Source organism: Aedes aegypti, chromosome 2, assembly GCF_002204515.2.
Source record: "Aedes aegypti strain LVP_AGWG chromosome 2, AaegL5.0 Primary Assembly, whole genome shotgun sequence".
NCBI lineage: Eukaryota > Metazoa > Arthropoda > Insecta > Diptera > Culicidae > Aedes > Aedes aegypti.
This window is the reverse complement of record NC_035108.1, coordinates 398,737,370-398,757,804: the sequence shown is the minus strand read 5'-3', so window position 1 is coordinate 398,757,804 and position 20,435 is coordinate 398,737,370. Positions and strand designations below refer to the sequence as shown.

At 37.0% G+C, this 20,435-nt stretch overlaps 1 protein-coding gene across 1 annotated transcript; it reads left to right on the top strand.

The window, feature by feature from the left end:
• Positions 1–8,825: 8,825 nt before the first annotated feature.
• On the top strand, positions 8,826–10,203 carry LOC5568622. The gene is made up of 2 exons (XM_001652406.2): positions 8,826–9,422; positions 9,486–10,203. Exons 1-2 carry the CDS (start codon positions 8,903–8,905, stop codon positions 10,109–10,111), a joined length of 1,146 nt encoding a protein of 381 aa, XP_001652456.1. The 5' UTR covers positions 8,826–8,902; the 3' UTR covers positions 10,112–10,203.
• The last annotated feature ends 10,232 nt before the right edge of the window (positions 10,204–20,435 follow it).

Here is a 20,435-nt window from a genome sequence, read left to right as displayed (position 1 = left end):
CTATAATGTAAATATCACAGCCGAAGGTCTGCGTTTCAGCTTCAAAGTTGGTGCTGATAATTTGCGGACACTCTGTACAACCACCAAGTCTAAAGAAGGCCTTCGTTTCCTTATACAACGTTGAACGTGGCAAAACACAAACTTATAAATAACCATCTTTCCAGCATGATTAGCCTGTTGTTAAGCTGCAAGTTGAGTTGCGAAACAAAGATTGTTCATTATTTATTACACACAAATTTGTATCTGCTCTACTGATTTCCGAAAGTTTTCTCTGTTGAATGGGTACACATCCTCTGTTGGCCTGGTTCGGCCCAACCGCTTTGCGCCTTCTACCGACAAACTGTCACAGGTAAAATCCTACCTGTGTGAGGATTTCCTAAAACCCTTCAATCCATCCCAGGACTCAGCTGGGGTTGTTGATCTTTTCCCGTGGCCCCACCTCCACTCCAACCCAACCAAGTCAACCAACTTTCCGCTTTTGCATAGTCAGATTTAGTTGATGGAATTTCAAATGAGTTTGTATCCGAGATTTTTCGTCACATGCCGAACGGGACCGATGGGCATCACAAACAAAACAAAAAATCAGAGGGGGTTGTGTACAAGACACGACCGCATGACGCCAAGTGATTTTCTGCATTTGAATTTTAGTCGATTGTCATAGTTGCAGCCTTCCTTTACTTCAAACTCTAACATAATATCGTAGCAGTCGCAACATTATAGATTTTCAATTGACACCCAGTATATTGCCGTAAGACATAGTTAACGTCAAAAGAAGAATGAGCGAAGAAGCAGAAATTGGTCTGGTTTTATAGAGTGCTTCCCAACCCACGTGTTTGGTTGCGTAAAAAAGGGGTCGACATTTTCACAATTTTCGACAGTCTATCTTCAAAAATCAAAAGTTTTCTTAATTTGAGTAAAATGTTGTATAAATTTCCGACCGATTGGTGGGAAAATATTGAAAATCTACCGATAAATGGCTGAGTTAATAGAATTCAAAATCTTACATAATTTCGTGACGGTCGCAATATTTTAGATTTTCAATTGACACCCAGTATATTGCCGTAAGACGTAGTTAACGTCAAAAAATGGCAGGTTTTTCATTGCGCTTCTCAGTAAACTGATTTACGAACTCGAAGTAATGAAGTGCCACGCTGGAATGAAGTGGTTCACTAATTACGTAAATATGGCATTTTTATGGAATTTAAATTCTTTCTTTTCCATGTTTTGTGACTTGTTGAAAGGAAAATCAAACACTTTGAAATTATATGGAATAAATTTCAAATTCCCCGAAACGGATGCCAAAATTACGCCTTGAATGGACGATCCCCACAAGTACAAATAGGCAAACGTGCAGCTCTACTTTTTCAATTTCATGCACGTGATGCTAGTAAAAAACGAATTGCCTATTATGCCACTATTGATGTTACGTAATGTGGGGTTGTATTTGGGTGTTTATAGTGAAGCAGCGTGAGATTTTGATACATGAACGAATAGAAAAACCTGTCTCTCTGAGTGCTATAGTGAATTTAATAAACCCTTTTTTGTTATTAGCAGTATTATTTTGAACATTAGCTCTATTTCTTATTTCGAAATATTCTCTATAAGGCAACAATATCATTCTCATTTGGTAAAACAAAAAATAAGCTGATTTATCGCAGCCTTTAAGATTGTTTTACTGGAAAATTAAAATCAACTGATGTGAGACAAAAAAACTTTTTTTTTTTAAATATACATATCAAGTATTTATTTATTTCATTCATTTGATTTATGTAACGTAAGGATAAGTCCTTACTAATCGCTAATCACTAATCGTGGATATATAGATTTTTTTTTAAATCATGCATGAAACGTCAAAAAATGACTTACTTACTTTTTTGCACGGTTTTTGAAATTTTGAACTTGAAAACTTTTATTGAACGGTCACTCCGATGGCAGGCAAAAGCAAAAACGAAAACAAAAACACTTCCACTCAGAACTGCCAGATGATTTGATAGAAAATCTGTATCCACCAGGTTAGAAAATCTGTGTCCCATACAAAAAAATATGTGTCCTTACAAAAATTATTGAAAGAAAATCTGTATTCCATACAAATTGAATCTGTGTCAGAATAAAAATATCTGTGTAATACAGGTACATTTGTATATATGGCAGCCCTGCTTCCACTTCCGCGACGCAAAACAAAACCGAACTCAATTCAAGCATGTGCTAGAATAAGGGCGTAAGTCGCAAGATCGATTTCTCTTCATCGATCCTCTGGTCGGCGTTAAGTCAGAGGGGACCAAGTACAAAACTGGGGAAAATTGGATTATTCATTCATTATATGCGGAATTACCTTACCTCAGTTTCACTTCGACCAGATTTGATGAATGCTGTGAACTGCAAGAGATATGTAACAAATTTACTTTGGATGATCAATAAAAATCGATAAAAGTGTGCAGTCAGAGTGGACCAAGTGCTTATTACCATAATAGCGAAAATGATCAGCGCGCTGAGGAATGCGAGGAAATAAAAACATTTTAAGAAATTTGTCAGATTTTTCGACATCGAATGATTTTTCGACTTATCCATCAATAGACATTTATAAATTTTACTGAATTCGATTAATTTGATTTTGATTTTTGACCATTTACCATGCGGTTTCTCACGTAATCAAATTGAGAAACAAAAATATAACCTTTTGTCTATATAGTTCAGCTTAAGAGCAGGAGCTACAGTGCTGTTCTGAATAATAGCAGCGCATGTCGATTTTCATACAAAATGCTCAACTTTGACATGCTGTAGTTTTGTTCCCTTTCAAGCAATCGAGCTGAAATTTTCTCCACAGAGCTACAAATATGATCAATTTTGTAACTACAAAATTTCAGTTTTTTCTGAGTCCCTGCCGAAAAGTGAGACACTAGGTGAAATTTTTCGAAAAAATAGCAGTTTTTCATTTGAAAATTTTTCTTCTACAAATATTTTAAACATTTTCGGTTTAGGTGTAGGTTTGATAAGTAGGAGGAGATTGTTTCAATGGTAAGTGATGTACAATTTAAAACTATAATGTCAAGCCGAAATTCAAATTTTTAAAACTGCTATTTTTTCGAACAATTTCACCTAGTATCTCACTTTCCGGCAGGGGCTTAGAAAATTTTGAAATTTTGTGTTTACAAAATTGGGCATATTTGTAGTTCTGTGGAAAAAAATTCAACTCGATTGCTTGAAAGGGAACAAAACTACAGCATTTCAAAGTTGATCATTTTGTATGAAAATCGACATGCGCTGCTATTATTCAGAACAGCACTGTACTTACCATGACTGCAAATTGAAGCGACTATATGCTGGAACATTTTTCCAATCACCAATCGACGGATTACTTCTGATGCTGCCACTGGCTGGAAACCAAACCGTTAACATTCATTCAACATTCCAGCCATTGTGGGAAGGTTCTAAAGGATGTAGGCAGCAATACTTGGTCAAAATAGATATATTTCAAGTTATATTTTTTTGCCATTCTGTAGGTCTAGTATTCTCGGATCTACCAAAAATCCACCGTCCTTCAAAGGTTAAACAAATTTCATCGGATTTACATTGCGATCTACACAGATTACAGTATTACATGTTAAGTTTAAAGAAGAGTTTGTCTTTAAAATTCGAAGCTCTATGATTTGGCCGAATTTGGCGAAGCTGGACGCCTTTTAGTATGTCTTTGTGGATTCCACGAAGCTCGGTGCTGTGTATGATAATAGTTTAGTTTGTAATTTGACTTTTAAACCTAATTCTTTGCCCATAGCCAATGCGTTGTGGACGCAACATATGATTTAACTTTGTAGACTGCAGTATCCGTTTTTGGAAAAAAAAATAAATAGCATCAAAGAGGGTTCTCCTATCAACTCAAATCAGCATTCAACAGTCTTCTGCAACAGGCTCCCTACGTCAAATATCGTTTTGACTCGAAATCCGGACACTTAAGCACTTGACTAACTACAAACATCATTTTTATAATTAAGTATCTAGGGCTCATGCTTGATAAGAATTTAACTTTCAAAAATCACATTGAGGGCATTCAAGCCAAATGTAATAAATATGTAAAATGTCTTTATCCCCTTATTAATAGAAAATCAAAACTTTGTCTTAAGAACAAGCTTTTGATATTCAAACAAATTTTCAGGCCAGCCATGTTGTATGCTGTACCAATATGGACTAGCTGTTGTAATACCAGGAAAAAGCTCTGCAGAGAATTCAAAATAAAATTTTGAAAATGATTCTGAGGCTTCCTCCCTGGTATAGTACCAATGAGCTACATAGAATATCCAATGTTGAAACATTGGAACAAATGTCAAATAAAATAATAAATAATTTCAGGCAAAAATCGTTACAATCTTCTATTGCCACGATTAATGCGTTAAATGTTTAGTTTAAGTTAGGTTAAGCATATTTAAAGCGTTTTTTTTTCTCTTATAAGCAGGTGAAATCAACTCACCTGTAAAAAATCTGAACTGCTACGGCAAATGAAATGTTATATGTTGTTTACAAAATGTTAATAAAATCTTAAATTTGTTTTACCAAATTAGGATGGTAGTGTTCTCTAATAACACAGAACACCTAGATATAAGAAATGAATGTAATGTTTGGAATGATACTAATAATAAAATAAAAAAAAAAATAATTTTTATAATTGGTGGTATCTATTGTAATAAGTGACTGTGGTCTATTATGAAATTAAACGTTTATTTATTTGTGTGGTGTAGAAGAAATAGCGATTATTTATGCAAAAGTTGGTCAAATTTGCAAAAACAAGAGATGTGTCTTGCTTCGAAATGCAGACACGGTTATAACAGGTCCGTCCCACTCGGGCTCAGATTGGGTACCACTTCTAGTACTGCATTTGGTTCCTCGGTAGTGCAAAAGGTACCCAAGTTTGACAGATCGCAGTACACTTTGAACGGCATTCTAGATTACCTTATGAGCCATAAAATTTTTGGGCAACTGCAAGGGACATCGGGGTCTTTAATTTGTCTTTGGTTATAAGGTTGCTTCAAATTCAATTTAATAGATATTCACCTACTACGATACGTTTACATGTATAACATATAATTTAAGTCAAAGAATAATTTGGTGCATAAGTATCATAGTAAAATTCATATTTATATGGTTAAAAATGTAAATATAATATAATAGTGTCCGGCAATTTTTCGAAGCGTCCGGCAATTCGAAGCAAAACGGTAGTTGTTCGAATTTTAACGCAGTAACTATCCCCTTTCGTACATTTATCATCGTTTGTTCTTGATCTTCTGATTACCTAAAATATAAAAAAGTAGATTTAAGGCGCCTTAAATAACTAAAAATTGAAACTTATTGTAAAGCTCTAATACGGAAAAGTTCATAACTAATATTGTGAAAATTTTTGATAATCCAATCAATAAACTTAGATCATGGCCTGCTAATACTTTGCTATAAGCACGCAGGCAAAACATGTCAAAATCGATTCACCCCTTTTCGTTTTATAGCCAGCGTAAAAAGCTGGATATGAAATGTATATACCAGCTTTTTACGCTAGCATGCCATAAATTTTTAATCACCCCCTTCTGATATTTCTTGCAAACACTATAATAGCTTGATCAAAGCAAGCTTTGTGGTGGTAAAAATAGTTATGTTGACATAGAGAAATCAAGTCTAGTGTTTTTGGAAATTGAAAATCGATCTTTTTTAAAATTTCCCTTTTTATTCTAATCGGTTTCGTATTTTAGATTGACAGGCAGGAAGCTTATGGCTTTGATAGTAATCTATTTTGAAGAAGTTATACACGTGGCCTTCAACTGAGCTAAGTAGAATCTGGTTTCACCAAGGATCTAACTCTAACAATTTAAAATAATGAGCATCTACAGCGAGAACTCTTTAACTGGTTCGTAAAAAGAGTTGGAAAATTGGTTTTTAGTAGATAGTTCCGCTGACCAGTCCCGAGACCGTTGGGTTGTGTATTATGATGGCTTTATTAATAAGTCGGTTCGTGGGGCGAAACATATCTATACTAGAGATGGCCGGGTTTCACATTTTTCAAACCCGAACCCTACCCGTACCCGACTTATTTAATATTCTTCTAACCCGGACAAACATTGAAAAGCAAACCCGGACCCGACCCGAAAACTGAAAAAAAAATTGTATGAAAACCTGAGTTCAAAAATATGACAAATTCATCGTTGCTGATGCATCTAAAGCTTCCCTTCAGGTTGTTACTCTGTTCAAAATTATCACCCAACCCGACTTTTTTCAAGCTCAAACCCGGCCCGTACCCGATAATTTTGTAGCCTACAAACCCAACCCGAACCCAAACCTGAAAAAATTAAAATTTTCAAACTCAACCCCGACCCCGACGGATTTAAATCAAGCATTAATCAAACCAATCGGATCGTAATTCTAACCAAAACCAATAAAATTCGAATCAAATGTACCACTTTCGAGGTTGAGTATCATTCTGGTTAGCTTTTCCAGTATGTATTCGAATATGTAATGGCCTGAATATTTGGTAGGCCTGAATATTTGGTAGGGATATAGCTAACAATTGATTAAACGATAGAATTTTGAAATTCGATTCATGTTTGTTGTATCAATCTTCTGGTTCCCAAAATAAATGAATTAAACGAATAAATCAGATTAATAACTCTGAGGAACAACTGTTCTAGCTAATTGACCGATGCATGAGTTCACTAATTTGACGTTTGAGCGGTGCCGAATTCACTAGTTTCCATGGTCACATAAATAACACGGCACCGCTAAAACGTCAAATAGTGAACCCGTGCATAGGGCCACACTTGCTGTAAAACAAACGTAGCGAAAATTTTTGACATTTCAATCACCAATCTTAAATTTCAGTCTACTAAGATTTAACTATAAAATCTGTCGGCAGGAAATGTCAAAATCGAATCACCCCTCATCGTTTTATACCAAGCCTAAAAGGCTGCATACAAATCAAATTACGAAAAATACATCATAACATTGGAGTGAAAATTTGTGACAGTTCAATCAACAAACGCAAAAGTTTGCCTGACTATAAAATCTATAAACAAGAAATGTCAAATCGGAATCACCCCTTGTTGTTTTATAGCTAGCGTAAAAAGCTGGATAGTCCCGTACGCACTTATGTTGAAAACACAATTGAAAAAAAAAAAATGAAATAAATTACAATATTATCGACCCGAACTTGATGAAGCTTCCATCGACGCTTAGCCGAGATACTCTCATTTGTTTCATCAAACATCGAAATAAGTGTTCTAAGAACCAAAGTATTAAAAAACAATCAACTAACTATTGATTTTAAATATTTCTTAAATCCATTAATAGGAATTTAGGAAGTACTTCAGGAATTCTTCCACAAGATCTTTCAGGAATACCCTCCATGAGGTTCTTTGGGACATCCACCAGGAGTATCTCCAGGAGTTGTTTTAGAAATTGCTCTAGGAATTCTGCAGGAATTCCTCCAGGAGCTCTTTCAGGAATTCTTCCAGGAGTTGCTTCAAAAATTTCACCAGGAGTTTCTTCAGGATTTCCTCCAGGAGTTCCTTCAGGAATTCCTCCAGGACTATCTTAAGGAATTTCTCTAACAGTTCCTTCAGAAATTCCTCCAGAAGATCTTTCAAGATTCCCTCCAGGGTTTCCTTCAAGAATTCCTCCAAGAGTTACTCCAAAAATTCTACCAAGTATTCTTTCAAGAATTCCTTCAGAAGTATCTCCAGTATTCATCGAGCAAAAGTTTGGGATCATCTGAGCCGCACGTAAATAATTTTTGTCAATATTTCTGCCATTTTTCAACCTATTTTAATTCTTCGCAGCTCTTTCAAATGCAAACAATGGTGCGTACATGATTGGTTATAATATTTCACAGAATTTTCGTGTTTTAAGTAAGTTCAGGTGCACCCAAACTATTGCACGATACATTATAGTGAGGGGTGTACCCAAACTTTCCGCCAACATTTCGTAAGTGCTTTTCAAAGAATATAAGATTACGATTCTAATGACAAATTGATTTAAAATTATCCATGTTTCTTCAGCGTGTTTTTGAAAAATAAAGAGTTTCAATTGGACGTGCAATAATCAATACATGGACAAACCACTTTTGTATGTTTTTTTAGGAAGTGAACCCAAAATTTTGCACGGTAGTGTATGTATTACTAAACAGTAGAAATTGCATGAATTTCAGCTAGAGTTATATACAAGTATCGTCAGTTTTACATAGAACAAAACTTTTGCAATTAAACGGAACATATTTAAAAGTTAATATTTTTTTTTACAACATACAGCTTCATTTACGAAACTAAAATACCTTAACATCCTATTTTGCGTTTTCGTAGAAATTATTGACAAACTAGTAGTTGCTTCAAATTTAAGTTGAAAATTTTGCTCTTTTCATTATAAGGAGTTTTTCAAAAACTTTCAAACTCAGAATGTCTAACGATGTCCTTAGTTCTAAAGCGCTTCACGCTGCCAATTTCGAAAGATTCGGTTGACCAAAAACCACCATGACAAAGAGCACAAACTACCGAAAATAAATAGGTAAATTTCACTACTCCAATGCTGCTGATTATTTTTTCGGGGAATCCTTGATTTTCATGCTTTCCAAAAACCAACAAATTGAAGACAACAACTTCATATACCTACGCAAATCAATTTCGAGCTGCTTCACATACAATTCCGTTCTTCCGTACTGAAGCTGCAAACAAATGACGTAGCAGTGTATTTACTACACAAACAGCATTTTGACCTATTGATCTTTTGCAAAACCCCATTCTCTGATAACGTGAGTCCGAACCGAACCAAAACCGAAGCTTTAAAAAAGACAAACCCGACTTACTCTGCATCTATCCTCAAACATTTATTGTTAGGAGTTGGCTGTGTGCAGTACCTATCGCCATAGTTTAGTTTCAAAATGATCATTAAACTGATCGCAGTTGTGAGTTGTGCTCTGATCTTGGTATCTGGACACCGCCATCACGATGGGTGCCATCATGGTCAATGGCAAGGACACGGACCCGATCATGGCCATGGACACGGCCGCGGCCACGAACACGGACACGGACATGGACACGGACCTCATCATCATGGTCACAAACATGGACACCATCATGGGCGGCATCACTGGCATCGACATGTACCGTTTGTGAATTTTGAAGTCCATGAACCGAAGGGCTTGACAGTGTCCATGGTTCAGCACAACCCAAACACAACGCTCTTTGGCATTGAATTGTTCGTTAATCATAAGCCTGGGCTGTCGAACGACTCGCATCAATGCGATGTTTGCCTCAACACTACAGCGGTTACGTACGGAAAGTTCATAGTTGAAGATGATGAAGCTATTGTAAAGAAAGGAGATGTATTCTACTATTTTGTCTTGCTGGGAGACAATACTAATGTTTCTCGTTCGCATCTGCAGAAATTGTGGGTGACCGGTAAGTACTGGTGATGCTATCTACCATAGTAACTCTTTTAATCACCCTATGATTCACCTTTAGACTCAATCGTTAATAAATGTAACTGCGAAACAACGTCAGAGGACCCGGATATTGATATTCGCTTTGGAAACCCGGATCGCCGACCACCCTTCGGTGTCAAGCCTTCGTTACCAGCAGAAGTGTTTCCGGTTGTTGTTCCGTCGGAGATTGATGATTCCCATTCCAACGAGTTCAACTCTGGCGAAAACTTCCCATTTGAATGTGATCTAGATCCCAGCACCAATCTGTGTCGCACAGCAAAGGGCAAGAATCTTCAACTGCCAAACCAGGATCTTGAGCGTGAAGTGGATGTGTTGCAGGCGGTTATAGAACATATGAGAAGGTCATGTGGACCCCGGGGAACCACTAAAATGCTGCGTTTGGAGAGCTTGGATTCCCTGACCAACAATACAGAGCAGTTGATAAATGTTGTGAAGTCTTCGCTCTCGTTCAATCCGGAGATGGAAACTCTTACCAGCAGGATCAGCCGTGTCATGTTAGATGGTCGATCGTCCCGTGTTGTTCTGTTTGAAATGGTTAGTTATGTTGACAAGCAAAAAGTTTTGTATCACGCGCGGATGAATTATCTGAAGAACATCAGTGACAATGACTTGCGTCAGTTTGGAAGGCCTGACTTGAGAGGTTGACGGAAGCTGTTAATTAAGAAGATTTAAGAAGAACATTGTAAACTGTAATGTAAAAGTAACTTGATGGTAATAAAGCTCTTCATAAACTGCAATTAGACTACTCATGTGGAGAATTGATCACATGTTGGGATAGCAATTCAAGTTCTTAGTCGTTTTGACATCCGGACATTGTTGATTACTTACGTATCTTATGGTCGCTACAACCGCTGTAGTACAGCGCAACTTCATGTCATTGCTTATACTGAGCGTATTCTATAGCGTATACTGAGAGGCTCTTTTTGAGTACTATTTGCCCAAACTTTCAAATACTGTATAGTATATGAAATGCTTGACGGTAAAAATATTTAGCTTCATTTGATCTCTGAAATTCGACTTTAACTCTTTATCAGCTTCAAACTGATTTAAAAGCAGTAAAGGAAGAATCTGATTTTTAAGCAAAGTAACGAACCTAAAGGAGTTTTTTTTTTCTTGATATTGTGATTGAGGAGGAACTCTTCAATATATTTGAACGATTGACACTAGACCTGTGCGTCGAAATATTTCTGATCGGCGGCGGCATCACGTCGTTGACAATTTTCAGTAGAGGCAGCATACGTAAGCGTGAAAAAGATTGAACATAAAAAAATAAAAAATAAAAGTTGTAAAACCTTGTGCGTATACATATACAATAACAAAAAAGTTTGCATATCTTCCTTACAATCCTTATGATTGAAATAGAGAGCAGTAAAATTTTCAGCCATTTCGGGTTAGGATTAGAAGGAAGTAAGTTTATATGAAAAAATAGTCCAAATTTCAACACTAGTAAAACTATCACAACCAGGTTGATGATACTAAAGTATATTGCCTAGCCATATTATTCAAGCTTTTATAACCAGTATAAGTTGCATTAACATTAATTGAATTTTGTGAAAAATTTTCTTTGAGGTTTTTGTAGAAGTTTACTTGACTTTTTGTTACTGAAAGCATATGTTTAAGCATTATTTTTTTATATTCTTTTTAATTGCCTTATCTTTGACCCATCTCTGTTGAACCGTTCATAGTATCCTAACATTATAAATCGCAGCATCACGGAATTTCGTAGACTTTTCTTTCTTTAGAAAATAAATCCTATCCTATGTGAAGCTTTGTTAAAGTTCAACATTATAAAGAAAGCAAGTCGAAAACATATATTATTTTCAGCAACAGATTATATCAGTATTTATTTAAATTTATTATATCTTATACGATATCTCATATTGTTTTCGTTCTTCTATTATTTTAAATTATTATTAATCTTATAAATTTAACATAATCATATATAGTACGACATGTAGAAATAGTATGATAATATAAAAACTAAGTCTTTATTTTGATGCAGGTTTGTTCCAATATCAATCTAAAAAAAATACATCTTATTGAGTTTGATCTAAATGAAAGCAAAAAAAAGATTTCAATTTGTTTTCACTGATCAGTGCTGTATAATTTCAAATCTTTAGAAAAATGAAAAATTTATAGAATTCTTCCATGCATCAGTAAATATGGCCAACTGATAGTAATCCAGAAAAGAATACCAGGAAAAACATTTTCTAAAGACTTTTTCACAATACTCAATTGTCAAAGTCACGTGATATTCATGACATTGGACAGCAGTTTACAATTTGATTTCTTGGGAACATTTAGCTGCTTTCAGTTTTGATATTTAACCGTTAAAACGACATCATATTGGGACTCTCACGAATGTTTAGATTTCTGCGATAATTCTGACATCCCTCCAAGCATGATTTTGCTGCATTTCCCCTCGCTTAGTCTCAACGATTATCCCAGTACGATTTATTGCGCCCAAATCATACAATTGCGCACAGCAAGAGCTGTTTAACTAGGTAGGCTAACTGGTCAACTGTCAAAAAGCTAAAACAACCTATCTCACGATAGACCTTGCTTGTATACATTTGCACTGCGAAACAATACATGCGCATACATTGTATGCGAGATTGGACTGTGATAATAATAAATTTAGGGTGAGTCTAAAAGGCGCAATAGCATCAAAATTAGTTTTAAATGTGATCAAAAGCTTTACTCGGGTATCATTCCACGTCGATAAAATGTTGTATACATTTTAACAAAACTATATGATGAATAATTCCGTAGTTTATCAAACAATGATCCACAGCTGCGGGACGAGTATACATAAGCGATTACAATAATTGTTATTATTATTATCTTTATTGACAAGATTTGCAGCCCGAGGCTACAATAATTGTCCTTCATTTGTTCCTGTCATAATAACGGAAGTTATCCACCATACAGTAATCATTGTTATCGTTCCCAAGTTTTCCAAAGTTTACAAAAAAAAAAACAGATTTATACCTGCAGCAAACCCTAATGAAAATACTTGAAAAAGTTGGTGGTTAAACCACTGTAAACTTTTTCTAAAGAATTTTTCATGTTTAAAACTCATCAAGAATATTTGATGATGCGTTGTGTGGTAACGAAGTATTTCTATTCTTAAAATTGTCATAAAACTTTACCACTGTTTACTGTTGGAAATTATTTTGGCAATAATTACTTCTTAATCTGAAGCCAGAGATGAATAAACAAATTCCATTACTGCCCATCTTCTCCGTTACGAGGAAAGGAAAGATTATTGATGGTTTGACATCGTTAGCAATTCGCTCATTTTGGAAGTATTGTTGACGAAAATCAGAGGAATACTGAATTATTTAAAAGATCCATGAAGTTTTGTTTGGTGGTATATCTGCAAAATTTGCCTGAGGAATTTTTGCATAGATTCTCCAGACATTATTGTAGAATTTATTGGAATTTTTGTTTGAAAAACTCATTTGATAATCTCTGTATATAATCAAAAAATAGTTCCTTCGAGGAAACTTGAAAATCATGGATAAAGCTTTAGAAATCCTCCAAAAATAGTATGGAGGAATCTTCTCAGGAATTCTTAGAGGAGTAACTAAAAAATTCTTTAAGGCGTTTTTGGAAGAATTTTTGGAACAAAATGTCGGGGAAAAATTGCCAAAACCTCTGTAGGAAATCTTGTACGAATGTTTCAAAAGAAAATCCTGAATAAACCCATGAAGTAACTTATGAAATACTTTGAAAATTCTATCAGAAAACTTAAAAAAAAGTTATTATAAGAACTTCTGGAGAAATGAGCGGAGAAATACCTGCAGAAACTCCAGTAACTCTAAAATAATATTTAGCGAGATTCTTTAAGAAATTACTTGGAGGAGCACATTTAGAGAAATATCTAGAGGAAATCTCTCAGGCATGTTTGACAGAATTGTGTATTAATTTTTAAAGCAATTTTACATATGTTAAGGTAGGTTACATGTTTCTCATGTATTTGAAAAGTAAATTTTTGATGAAATTTATGCAGGGCTCATAGAAACAATTTTGAAAAACTGATAGAATGATTTTTTTCAAGAATTCACAGTACCATTCTTCATAAAAATCCTCAACATACTTCTCGAAAGAATTCCTGAAGAAATTATCAGAAGAATTACATGAACTATGTGTTCCTAAGACTTTTTGCAAATGGTTTAAATGGTACGGTTGTCCCCGTTTCATCCTTTAATTAGTTGAAAATATTTTGGCTATCAGTTTATTCATGCGTGAATAACCGATCGTCATGATTTTTTTCAATTATCTTCAACCCCAAAGTCTTCACAGTGGGCCTGGCCATTTTAATATTTGTATCATATCGCTGATATTCTGCAAATATTAATGCTGACAAGAAAATGCCTGAATAATTTTAGGTATTTCCAGGGTGCTTTTCAATATTGGCTGTGTAAGTGCTTAGATTATATTAGATTAGATGGTTTAAATGGAAAAGGGTATATTAAAAACACAATGGAAAAGGGTATATAAGAAACTCATGAAAGAACCTAATTTTGAGTTTTTGAAGGTTCCTAGATTTCCTCCAGTAAGTGAACATAAAATTCTCAAAAATATTCAAGTAATACCTGTATGAATTCTTTTTTTAAGGATACCGACACGTTAATGCTGTGGATGGTTATGTTATTTTTTTTCGGACTAAAGCGAGAATCGAACCCACACTCTTAGGTTTGATGCGGCCAAATGCTTGGCAACACTAAACGCACGGCCATGAAGCCTGCAATCTGTAATTATGCATAAGTTCCTAGAGAAATTTTCGTAAAATCCCTGGAAGTGATTCTTTCATGTTTTAGAATGAGTTCCAGCAGAATTTGTATGTATAAATTCCTGCAACTATTTATTTTATTTCTTACAATCCGAACCCTACCCTATTCCGAGACAATAATTGAAAAACAAATCCGGACCTGACCCGAACCCGTAAAAAATCGCTGTTCAAACTCGAACCCGATCCGATGGCACCTGCTGTTGACTGTTATCGATGAACTGACATTGAGTCAGTTCTTTCAAAAGAGTGGAGCTATGATGTAAGATGACAGTAGATCGACGCACTCTCCGGTCAATGGCACATCCGAGAAACATTTTTACGATACACACATAATAATATTTGCTCATAATTTCAATTACAACAAGTTTTTCTTATTCTAGTGTGCGTGTGATGTACCATTAGTGGTGCACCTAAGGGAAAACTGCTAAATAATGGTGATAAAATCATGAAATATGTGATTCTAACGTATCAGTCGATAGATTTCACTTCCTTTTATCATTCAAATGTTTAAAAATTACAAGTCATTTAATTTTCCCTACAAAAAGGCTTGCTCCAACAATAGGACCATCGTTCCTTCAGTGGAGGTATATCTTCAGAATGGTTCCTTTAATGGCGTAAACCTTGGGGGTTCGAAATAGATATCAACGAACAGCCAGGCTGCTGTCAAGCCTAAATTTTCATCAAAATGATCCGAGTATGCTTAGGAGTGTGTGGTCTTTACTTCGTCACGCTAAAAACTGTTATACATTTTATATGCCACAAAAACTATCAACTGTTAAAGGTGATGAAGGAACGATCTACTTAGTCTTATTGATGCGTATGTTTTTTAGATTTTTTGTGAAATATATTTTAAAGTGATAAACGGTCAGAAACTTTTCGAATCAGCTGATTTATTGGACTTATTGCCTGCATCATACTGTAGAAGCTTTGTGTGAAGTATTTTAAGCGTGCACCTTGAAAATGGTTTCCTGCGAGACAAGCAAACAAAGAACGGTTAGCACTGGTGGAAAGAATTGTGTTCAAATTGAATGACCAAAATGTTCGAGACCGCACCCCTCAGGCGTAAACCGGTGATTTCTCATGGGACCCTCCGCTATGGGTATTGATGCAAAGGAGACATTTTTTTAAACAAAATAATTGTTTTAAATTGTTTTATGATTAAATTAAATGAATATTATTCGATTACTTGTATCATTTTTGCATTGTGCTTACCTGGGGGATGCGAACAGGAAATCAACAAGCAGCCAGGCTTCTGTTAAACTAAAATTTTCATAAAAATGATCTGAGTATGCCTAGAAGTGTTTGGTCATAATTTCGTCACGCTAAAAACTGTTATACAATTTATGTAACACATAGACCGCCAACTGTTAAAGAAAATTTCGGCTTGGTCCAAATTATGCATGTGCTTAACAATTTTTCTAAAATATGTTTCTAGTTAGTGTTAGTGTACTTACTAAAAAAAATATCATATCGTCCATGCGATTCCGGTAAAAAAGTGCAGTGGATAATTGAATTGTAGTTATTTATAGAAATACAGTAGTTTTATTGCATATTTGGTGTACAATTGTACGAATCATAAAAGCTTTCACAAAATTACACTTGAAAAATGAATCTATGTTGCAAATAAGTGAGAATATCCACCGTAGTGGAACATTTTAAGTTTGATACGACGAATAATAGCGCTTACGACGAAGTAGAACGAAGCCCTAGTCATTTTTTTGTGCTAAACATTAGAGATGGTCGGGTTTCACATTTTTCAAACCCGAACCCGACCCGTACCCGACTTATTTTATTTTTTAAAACCCGGACCCGACCCGAACCCGAGACTGTCATTGAAAAGCAAACCCGGACCCGACCCGAACCCGAAAAATTTTCGCTGTCCAAACCCGAACCCGACCCGAAACTCGAAAAAGTTTTCTAAGAAAAACCCGAATAGAACCCGAGATGAAAGGATGATAAATTCATCGTTTCTGATGCATAGGGAAGCTTTTAGGTTGTTACTCTGTTCACCATTCTCACCAAACCCGACCCACACCCGACAAAACCCGACTTTTTACAAGCCCGAACCCGACCCGTACCCGATAATTTTGTAGCCCTCAAGCCCGACCCAAACCCGAACCCGAAAAATTTTAAATTTTCAAACCCGAACCCGACAAAGCTGAACCTTCTGGTCGAACTTTTGCCTCCTGATCCTGATCGTATTGCCTCGACCAGGCTCGTGAAGTTCCTGAGCGAGTCGCTCTCTTGCTCCTCCAGCGAGAACCAAAACTTTTGCACGATGACTTGAATGACTGTTTCTTTAATTTTAAATAGTTTTCAGATTTTCCGCCAAATCTCGTGAGTGCTCTTCAAAGAATATAAAATTACAATTCTAATGACACATTTCTCGCTTAATCTAATATAACGCCCTAAAAGCCATCCAATGAAATGCTCAGAAATAACAAGATACACTCATAGGTTGTAAGTTTGCTTTTTGCATCTAATAGGAAGAAGGGAGCATGGACTTACCTGGTCTCATCCCAGGGGCGCCTAGCCTGATGAGAGTATTTGCTGGGGGGGATTTAGGATGGCCCACACCACCGTCGGCCGCTGGGTCGATCTTCTAGGCACTTCGCACTCGGTTCACACGCTACGCACAACTATCCGGGGCACCTGCAGTTTCGGACAGGTTTTTCGCCCTTCACTTCCGCGGAACGCGGTTTTTATCACACGCGGCTTGGGTCTCCACGTTCGACCCTCTAGGTTGAGCCTCCCGCGTGGAATCGAATATCTTTTACCGGCACTAATCACCACCTACGCCCCTTCGAGGTTCTAACTTCCTCAGCACTGACGGACACGGGCTATTCACTCCCTTAATAGGGTACCGCGTTGAGGGTCTGACACCCGCACTTTAATTTTCGTCCACTAATTTCTCACTGGATCGGAGATCTTCACTGGAGCACTTGTTTCTTCCACGACAGCTCAAGGCAAAAGAGACCGTGCCTTTCTGTTTGACTCCGGAAGGAGCCTCGTCCACTGGTATAATTTTCGGGACTCCTCTCTCTCGTCCCATTCGCAACCAGTATTATCCGCATTATTGCCGATGGAGCGCGCATTTTATGGGGATTAGTGCAGTGACGGTGTGTCGATTGGGCATTTTTAAGGGAAAATTTTAACAATTCTAATTCTAACTCCTAATCAAACGCAACGCACATAATTTTTATTTTTTTAATTTACTCTATGGGACATGCACATGTTACAAGTTACCAATGGCTTTTAGGGCAAGATCATAAACTATGCGAGATTAATTCAAAATTTACACTTATTCGACCGAACAGTCATCCTGATATTTACACGAAACACGTCGAATCTGTTGATCAAGTACTGAAGGAAGTCAACGCCCACGATATTATTTTATGCCTTGGTGATTACAATCTACCTAATTTGACCTGGCGTTTTGATGAGGATCTTTCAGGGTTTTTACCAACCAACGTATCAACCGAACAGGAGATTGCCTTAGTTGAACCTATGTTGTCGACTGGTTTGTATCAAATCAATGACGTTCTGAACGTGAACGATAGGTTACTTGACTTGGTTTTCGTAAGTGATCCATGCATAATTGATCTCTTCGAGTCACCATCATCGCTTCTTAAAATTGACGCTCACCATAAGCCAATCATTTTATCGTTGGACGCCCGTTCTCGTCACGCAAGACTGCAATCATCTCCTGAGCTCAGTGCTGACTATGACTTCTCCCGTTGTGACTACCACGCTATTAACAACTTGATTGCTTCTCAGGATTGGAATCAACTTCTTGACCAAGACTCTGTTGATAACTCAGTGGCTACTTTCTACCACGTTATTAATCGAATCATCAGCGAAACTGTTCAAGTCAAAGCTAAGCGGTCTACGAAATCGTTCAGGCAACCTTGGTGGACACCGCAGCTTCGTAACCTCCGCAACCGTTTACGAAAAGCCAGAAAAAGATTCTATCGTAACAGAAATCCCACAACGATCAGTAATCTTAAGACAGCGGAGGATGATTATTTGCGCCTACAACATAATCGTTTCCGGGAATACGTCAACAGCCTCCAATCGAATTTTAAGCAAGATCCATCATCCTTTTGGACGTACATAAATAAGCGAAAAAGTTCAGCCACAATCCCTGCCGAAGTTTCTTATCGCACGCGTAGTGCCGGCTCACCCGAAGAAAAGGCAAATCTCTTTGCACAGTTCTTTCGTTCAGTATACGTTGAAAATCCACCTTCAATATCTCAGGACTACGTAAACAGCCTTCCATCGTACAACATACAGCTCCATCGAGTCACGTTTGACGGTGATAGTATACGTGCAGCACTCAGCAAAGTAGATGCTTCAAAAGGTCCCGGACCCGACCTTATTCCGCCAAGCTTCATCAAACAATGCGCTCAATCGCTTGCGACGCCGATTGCATCGATTTCTAACCGTTCGTTGATCGAGGGAGTCTTCCCCGAAGCGTGGAAGCTCGCGTCTATCACTCCTATACATACATCGGGGAGTGTACATGACGTGGAAAACTACCGACCAATATCTATTCTCTGCTGCTTGGCGAAGGTCTTCGAAACTTTGCTACACGATGCTTTGTATCCAGTTGTGCAGCCCGCTATATCTGAGTCTCAGCACGGATTCGTCAAAAAGCGATCAACGACGTCGAATCTGATGACGTTCACTCATGCTGTGTTCGACAAACTCGAGAAACGTAGCCAAGTTGATGCCATATATGTGGATTTCTCAAAAGCTTTCGACAAGGTACCTCACAATTTAGCCATCGCAAAACTGAACCGCCTTGGACTGCCTTGTTGGACCATCCAGTGGCTGAAATCTTATTTATCCTCCCGTAAAGCTTTTGTGAAAGTACAAGGCGCGAGATCTAATATATTTGGTATATCCTCCGGAGTTCCACAAGGAAGTCACCTAGGTTCACTTATTTTCGTGCTCTTCATAAACGATTTGTGTGATCAGCTGGAATGTGGCAAACTACTGTATGCAGATGATTTGAAGCTATTTCGTACGATCAAAGCATTGCTGGACTGTTGCGCACTACAAGCTGATGTCGATAGAGTTTCCAATTGGTGTGATCTTAACGGTATGCAGATGAATGCTAACAAATGCAAAGTCATATCGTTCAGCCGTCGTCAGTCCACCACAGTTTTTGACTTTTCTTTGAATAGCTCATCGCTGGAGAGAGTATCGTCCATCAAGGATCTTGGAGTAATCCTTGATTCCAAACTCCGATTCCATGAACATATCGCCACGATGACAGCCAAAGCCAATGCAATGCTTGGTTTTCTACGCCGCAATACGCAGCTTTTCGACGATGCTTATGCACTTAAGTCACTTTATTGCGCCTTAGTGCTTGGATACGGAGTGCAGATTTGGGCTCCGTATCATGCTGTTCATGTCGAAAATATCGAAAGAGTCCAAAAGCGTTTCATAAGGTACGCTCTTCGAGGTCTGCCATGGAATGATCCAGCTCACCTGCCTCCATATGAGCATCGCTGCGCGTTGATAGGTGTGCAGTCTTTGGCTAAACGTCGAACTCTGCTGCAGAGATTATTTGTCTTCGACGTTATCACCGGCAACATTGATTGCAGCAGTCTGCTGGCAAATGTGCAGTTTCACGCGCCAGCTCGTCAGCTCCGGAATCGACAATTGCTTTGGATACCTTCCCATCGCTCGCTTTATGGGTATAATAATCCGCTCGATTCATGTTGTAGATTGTTTAATGACGTTTGTGATGTTTTTGATTTTAATATTAGTAAATTTGTGTTTAAGAATAGAATTAAGTAAACCTAAGCTCAGTCTATGCGGCATAATGTCGAAGATGTTGTAAATAAATAAATTTTGGTCTATCCAATGCTGAGGAAATTAGCCATGTTTTCCGGTGTGTTTTTTTTTTGTTTGAAAAACGTCTCAACTTTAACTAAAAACGCTGTACACAAAATTTCAAAAATGTTTTTGGAATTATAGTTTTGCCTTTTGAATGCGCTCTATAGAATTTCAATTGGACGTGTTATTACAGAGGTATGAACAGAACACTTTTGTATGTTTTTTACGTGGTGAACCCAAACTTTTGCACGGAAGTGTATCTGCTTTACGATCATTATAAACCCATTCCTTGTAATCTGTTTTCCATAATAAATTGTAACAGTG